This window comes from Helianthus annuus, mitochondrion (genome assembly GCF_002127325.2).
Source record: "Helianthus annuus mitochondrion, complete genome".
Lineage (NCBI taxonomy): Eukaryota > Viridiplantae > Streptophyta > Magnoliopsida > Asterales > Asteraceae > Helianthus > Helianthus annuus.
This window is the reverse complement of record NC_023337.1, coordinates 252,501-260,000: the sequence shown is the minus strand read 5'-3', so window position 1 is coordinate 260,000 and position 7,500 is coordinate 252,501. Positions and strand designations below refer to the sequence as shown.

The 7,500-nt window shown below is 46.1% G+C and overlaps 2 protein-coding genes across 2 annotated transcripts; both read right to left on the bottom strand.

Annotated features, from left to right (window-relative positions):
- Nucleotides 1–5,207: 5,207 nt before the first annotated feature.
- On the bottom strand, nt 5,208–5,585 carry rps12 (ribosomal protein S12). Its single transcript has one exon. The coding sequence runs from the start codon at nt 5,583–5,585 to the stop codon at nt 5,208–5,210; it is 378 nt and encodes a 125-aa protein (YP_008999575.1).
- A 51-nt stretch (nt 5,586–5,636) lies between these two features.
- Nucleotides 5,637–5,993, bottom strand: nad3 (NADH dehydrogenase subunit 3). Its single transcript has one exon. The coding sequence runs from the start codon at nt 5,991–5,993 to the stop codon at nt 5,637–5,639; it is 357 nt and encodes a 118-aa protein (YP_008999574.1).
- Nucleotides 5,994–7,500: the final 1,507 nt, after the last annotated feature.

The window sequence follows — 7,500 nt, the reverse complement described above, 5'->3', positions numbered from 1 at the left end:
CCTTTATACGCAGTCTTCGGATTCCCCCATAATCCGTAGCCCCTCCCCAATCCCCCTTTCTTTTAGTTTTTAGATGAAGATCTCATTGTGATGTCGCGTTCCCTCTTTTCTTTCATTTCACTCTATTGTATGAATTCAACCAATAGAGGAGTGGGATACTCAAAAAGTAGTGGCAGGAATCGATTTCATCGTAGGGGGCGTAGTCATTGTTCTTAGTTTTCTGTAAGTTGATTGCTGCCCGGAATTCGTGATCCTGGCTCAGACGAGAGAAAGCTAAGGATATACTTCTCAAATGCAAGTGCAAGTCGAACGAGATACCTCTTGCAGTATTAATCACTCGTTCATCTGCCGAACCATCCCTGCCTGCCTTCGTCCACTCAGTCTGAGTGTTCTCAAATCCCAAGTCAGGTGTGACTCATCAAAGACCACCGCACAGGAAAAGCAACTAGTAGTTGATCCTATTCCTCAATGAAAACATTGGAGGGTCACAATGCCTTGTTTAAAGACCAAAGGGACTAGAACAATAGAGCTCTGAATCATAGTAGTAGTGCTTGTTTGTGCTGACTTGTTTATCTTGTTCTACAGTCCTACAATCTGAAAAGGACTGGAAGGGCCCATCTATCCTAGTGAAGTGAACCTTTAGCTAAGCTCTGATCAGATTCCTCTTTGCTCCTCAAAAGCACCACAACCTTCAGAACCAATTCTTAGTTCAGTCTTCCCGAAAGCTATGAAAGGGAGGGCATCAATCAATAGAATGCCAGAACTCTAGTTGAATTGACCGTATGAGTTGAACATAGTGAAACGAATCCTCATCTCACTCATAGGTAGCTGCGAACAAGGAAGAAAAAGAAGGACATGTAAGCCATAAAGTGGCTGCCAACGACTCCGATGCAGTTGGAGGAAGAGCTGCTATTGAATTTCTTGGAGTCCGTTTTGAAAAGGCATAGCTGCAATTGCTTGTACTTGAATCGATCTTGCCTTGGTGTTGACCTATAGGGAGATTGACCTTTCACCTCCGCTTGTCACGAAAGATTATGCCTTCAGAATGAACGAAGATTCGATCCAACTCCAATGCTAGGAAACTTCCGAGACTAAAGCCTCCCTTACCAAGAGCAGGTACAGGATCCTGCAAGACGGGAGGAAGGAAGATTCGAATGATAGAACAGCCGACAGCTGGCGAACGAATTAGGCTTTTGAGAAGGACTAAGCACTAAACAGTGAAACGTGAGAGGTTCATTGTTTAAGCTTCAATAGTGAGGGCAGAGAGGGTCTAACAGAACTTGACTTACCGGAACGACTGAAAGTGAAGGTTTCTGGCCTTCTAGCATTCATGCCTCATCTTTCAGATTGATCTATCATTCCATACCTGATTTCTGATATATCTATGCCTTTCTTTCCAGTGTTCATGCGGGAACCTCAAACCTTTTTCGGAAGCCGTGGGTCGCTGGCAACAAGCTATGACTGATTCGCTTTAAGCCTTAGAGAAAAATGGCACTGACACATAGGGAAGGTGCCCCGGTTTATCCAGAATAGATGGGTAGGTTGTCTATTAGAGCCTATTAACAGCTTATACTGTAAAGGATTGCCAGCTTTGACTTGATCTGCCGCTCAACTAAACGTTGCCTCTTTCATCCGAATCTCTTTCCTCAACATTACATACAACTATTGATCGCGATTCCCGGCACTAAGAGAAGTTATCATTTCTCTCATCGGTGAAGAACCGGAGAGAGAAGAGCGGAACTGCTTTTTCCAGGCCACCTACATCTGATCCATCTGGCGAAGAGGGTACGGAACCAATACGAGCAAGCAATCAATGCCTCCCTGGAACCTGACCTAACTGTCAATCCGGAACCGGGGGAACGTAGCACTCCCTTTCGATTATCCATGGAGTATTCCCCAGCCAGTTCCAGGCCCAGGCTTCGGCGCTTGACTAAACCAATCTATCAACCTGAATGTCCTGCCTTTCCGTAGTCCACTTCACTAATCAATGGAAGAGTCAGCAAGGCAAGCATCAACTTCTGCTTCCGCCTAAGCCGTGCTTGCTGCTCCTGCTCTTCTAATTAGAGAACGCACTAAAAGCATACCTTATCTCAGGGGCATGAGTACACTGCTTTCACACTCGAACTCTCCTACTGTGTGCTGTGTGTGCTTTCAAGCAATAAGACTTTTCTAAACGAACCACTGCTGACGAAGTGCCCCATACCTGCACTTAAATAAACCTTCTTTTAGGAAAGGGATAAGCTGTAGACATCTGCTTAGGTTATTAAGGCACTGCAGTCTTCTTCTTTCGAACTCGATGCTCTCTTGTTCTTTCCAGCTTTACTGCTGTTCTTAGTTATGGATTGGCTTTTCTTCCTGGTGCTTCCCTTCCAACACTTCGGTTCTATTGAGACAATCAATCACTTTCGCTCTGCTTTGTATGCCAAGTAATAGCTGGACTGTAACTAGATTCTACTCTCTTCTTATTCGTGATTGTTGAGTTAGATGCCCTACTCAAAAGGATCTCTCCCTAAAGCTGTAGACTGATCCCTGTTTCTATCTTCCTCACTTGATCTGCCCGTACTCTCTTAAGTCGACTTCTTTGCTGCCTTTCCGCGGAAAAGTGATTTTATAGCAAGCTTCTTTCCTGCTTTCTAGTATACTGATTCTCTTTCTTATGCTGTTTTCTGCCTGTAGTGTTGTTCTGTCCCTACTATTGAAACACTGGATGCTCTTGCTGCTCCTCTAGTCATTGAACCAGCGCACTCCAATACAAGCTTCTCTTCTTTAATGAATGGGACTGACTCGGCTAAGTAAAGTGTAGTATCGGCACTTACTCGTCTTTAAGGAAAGGGAGCAGTAGACTTCCTCCCTTCCCTCCCAGTGTCCAGTGGCTCTGCTCTAGCAAAGAGACAATCACTTGAGCTTTTTTCTCTTAATGGTGATGATATTATATTCCCTGACAGTGCCCCCCCTTAAGTCGACTAACTCTACTAAAGAGAAAAGCGCTCTCTGCTCTTCCAGTAAGCGGTTGGAGCTAGTACTTGACTGCTATCAGAGTTAGAAAACAAGTATCCCCCTCTCCCTTACTGCGAGGATAGTGCCCATACCTGCACTAAAGGATAACCTGAGATAAGGTATGGAAGCAGTCTGATTATTTCCACTTGAGTTCGACTCGAAAGGTCTTTCAGTGACCGAGTTCAGTGACCAAGGCTAGGCAACAACTCACTAGTCGAAAAAGACACAGCTAGTCTTGGGATCAAGGCTTCTTTCCTTTGCTGAATCAGGAATAGCCGACTCCAGGTAAATGCTTTTCCCAGCTCAAAGGCGATGACTAGTAGATCCCTTTTTCCTGGCTATATGATATCATATCAGACAGAATAGACCGGGCCAAAGAGCACTAACCGGGAGCGAAGGGTCCAGAAGTGAGCGGAAGGAAAGGGAGTGAGTGCGCCGCAAGACCAGAGAAGGCAACTTGTGAAGTGACCTTAACTCGGGAACGGATTCGATAGGGCCGCGAGAACCCTTGTTTTTGTCTTTCTCTCGCGTCCGGCTATTCCTGCTGAGTCCTCACTCCGGTTAGACGGGAGAATCACTGTAGATAGCGATAGAAGACGCGGTACACAAAGTGGTCTTAGCATGAAGGGAGAAAGGGAGGATGTGGGACCATTCCTGATATCCACTCATTCGATATACGACTTCGAAAGCTTACACGTACGAAATAGCCTAGGAAAGAAGAATCGAAAGCATCGAAGCGCTAGCAGACCCAAAAGCTAGCACGGAAAATAGGGAGCATTGCGCCTTAGCCGACTTCCAAGGCTTGTTAGGCTTGGCCTGATAGAAGGAATGCGGACGAAGAGCTTTCTCAGACTCCCAAAACATAGGAGTACGGTCATAGAACGAGTCCCGAACCCGAACCGGTCAAAGGTCAAAGACGGACCTGCCATACTCTAATTAAGAATCTCAGTTCCCAGGCTATTAATGAAGAGGAGAAGGAAAATATATCATAACAGCACTTCCTATAGTGGAATTGGAATCGACGGATTCTTTGATGCGACGGAACAAGACGGTAAAGCAACCACTCGTTGTCGTTTAGTTGTCCGTCACTCGTAGTCTCTGCGTCAGAGGTGGTTGTTCGGAAGGGTTTGACAACGTAACAGACAGCTAGGCAGTTACTACGCAACACACATTGGGGTGGTGCAACAATGGAACGACTAGTAGTCGTAGACTAGCGGTGTTACGGAACAACTACCCGACGAGTGGTAATAACGACAACTACAGTAGGTTTGACAGTAGCGTTAGGACGACTGGTTCTCGTAGTTGTATTGCCCTAACGCAACGACTCAAACAACTACGAGTGCTCCCAAGACGATGAGACGCATGCGCTATACCGTCGAGTATTGCTTGCGAAGCAACCGCAACTCGTTGTAGGTCCTCCCCTTACATTACAGTCGAGTAGCTTTCACTCCTTCGCTTGCAACGTGCGGTTGGTTTACCTAACGCATGGCTTCCCCAACGCCAATAGTCGCATGAGTTCTCCTAGACGATAACCCATGCCTTGAAACAAACCGCATGATGCGTTCCGGAGTTGCCGTAGTTCTGTTACCGCCTTGCCGTCTTGGATTGGGAAGGATACGACAGGCTCAATTCAAGGACACTCAATTTCAGGCTTTCGAAGCTCTGACGCTTTCTGTCGCATTTGTTCTATATTTTGTTTACCTATCATTTTCACTTTATTTAACCGTACTTAGGTAGCTCTTCGTTCGTTCGGCAGAGGCGTAGAGCTATCTACTTGGTCGCGACTGGCTCTGCTACGCTAGGTTCTCCCTATGGCGCTACGCATCGTTCCCTTCGGTCGAGCGAATCCCATTGTTCCGGTCCGAGAATCCCTATGTCTGAGGTCGAGCAGCTACGCTCTCGTTGGTCGAGGTTAGATCCTCGTATGTCGCCACTCTCGTCACTGGGCGTTCTCACTTTTGCCTTGTTATCTCAGGACACTCTGCCAGGTTGTTCCTTGTTGACCGGCCTTGTGATTCTCGTTATAGAATGTAGTGCCCAACAGTTTAAAGGAACGGGTGAAGTCTCGGGATCCGCTCTAGTCGAGTAAGATATTTCCCCTGTAGAGTAGTCTCCGTATCAGTCCATGGGCTAAGGCGCAATTGCCTTCTTAGAGCCAGTAACTTCGTACTGAAAATTGGAGAAAAAAGAGTGACAGAGGCATCTTCCATTCATCTCGATTTTGGTTTTTCTGCACCATATTTTGATCTCCCTTTTCTTCGATCCGGAATTCCCAACAAATCCTTGACTCCTCGAATACAATGGGATTTCACACCTGGCGAATCTTTCACTCTACCTCCTCTTATTAAGACTATAGAATGTTCCTGCGAATTATGACCTTCGCCCGGAATGTGAGCAAATATATCATGTCGATTGCTCAACCGTACTTTGGCTATCTTACGTGGAGCTGAATTAGGTTTTTTCGGTGTTCTCGTTGGTACACGCGGGCGTACTCCTTGCTTCTGGGGACATTGATCCGAAGCTCGAGTACGGTCCGTGCGCCGTTTTTCTTCTCTACCATGACGAATCAATTGATTTAATGTAGGCATCGCGCTCTTGACTTTTGTCCTTCCCCCCGATTTTTGCCCTATCGCTAGTGGTTACTCCCGATCCGAAGCACCCCTTTTCCATTCATAGAGAGATCCAATCGTCAAAATCAATAAAAAGGCCATCATGGACCAAGATCCAAAGGGATCAATCTTGTTGAGAGGTACTGCCCAAGGAAAGGAAAAGGTGACTTCCGGATCAGGGATAATAAATAAAATAGAAACAAGATAAAATCGTATATCAAAACGACTTCTGGCATCACCGAAAGGATCGAAACCACATTCGTAGGCCGACAATTTTTCTGGATAGGTCGAACTATTGGAAGCAAATGGAAAAGGAACACCGAGTGGGATCAAAGAAACTAGCGGACTGATCACTAAATAGATACAAATAGGTGCAAATTCTGACATCACCACAGCCCACTTTGTTTTCTCGCTCCTTGCTCGCGGAGCGGCATACCGAAAAAAAGATAGGATTTGAATCGATGACTTAAGCCCTTGCGCTATTCCCCCCTGATCGTATCGTAGATAGCAGTCAGAGTCAGTACGCTTTCTATTCTCTTTATATTATATATGAAAATAGATAAGAAAGGAGGGCTGCCGAGGCCCGGAACTTCTCCGAGAGGTTCCTTTCGATACTCTGCGCACAGAAGCGATATCGAACATCACTTATTGTCATTTCTCAATTGATGATACTTCATTTAACTACTTAATAAGATAAGAAGATCCATAAAAAGATCAAATAACGGAAGGCGGAAGGTCGATTAGGAAAGGAGCTTTTCAAATCAAAGAATTCGTTGATTGCAAAGCCTTCTTTCAGATAAGTCGTTTATAAAAAAACTCCTTAACTCATTAACTCAGGATCGGTAAAGGCCTTACTCTATTCCTTGTCAGGAATAGCGGCCTTAGAGCTTCTACTACTATCGGCTATCTAACTCTCGGGAAATCGGGGGTTTTGTCGGGGAATCGGTGTCGTGGTGGTGCTACGAGATGGCGATTTATCGTATAGAAGAATGGATCCGCGGACCTATTGATTGACCATAGATGCGAACCGATCGACCGCTACCTAAGAGAAGATAAGTAGTTCTTCTATCGTTCAAGGGCAAGGGGAGAACATGTAGCGGCTTGCCTAGATCTCGTATTTCCCACGTAGTCCGTCGAAAAACCAACGATTCTCCTCTCAAAGTAATAGAGAGATCCTTTTCTTTTTCCGGTATGTAGCTCCGCGAGCAAGGAGCGCATCATCAGAGCAGGGCGAAAACGAACATAGGATCATGGCCCTTTTCTTCTTTCTTTTGCTGCTGATCTCACATCGAGAGCAGCCCCTTCGTGTTCAGGATGATCGGATGAGAGATCTTCCTCCGACTCCGATAAATCGGTCAAGCGGGAGGCTACCCTCGACTTACCTCTCTCTATAAAAACCCCCTCCCCGGAGGGGAGCATAAGCTCCAGGATGAGTATGTCCTGGATTACCGGATTCATTCTCGTCCTGATCCACCATGAAATTTTTTTCGAAAGAAAAATGATAGGAGAGGGCTCGTAATGATCTTTGAGAAGATCACAAGGTGCTGAACAGGATAGGGGGGTCTGTAGGTTTTTGTGAAAGGGATGCTCTTCTCATGTTATTGCTGAAAAGAAGAAGCGAATTCCTCTATTTGATGTCGATTCACCCACACTTCCATTCCTTGTAGAGGGAGGCTAACTGCTTGCTGGCTGGGAGCTGTATGAGCGGTAACGTCCACGTACGGCTCCGTGAGAAGGGCGGTGGACAGAAATGGCCTTGTTGTACCTCACTCTCGTCTTCAATGGGGTCTGCTCTTTCTTTTTTGGGAGAGTATGCCAATATGATCTTAATGAGGTGCGGGGCTTTGCATCTGACATTCGTTGGGCTTCCCTCTTCGGGAGCCTGCGTCCCGGC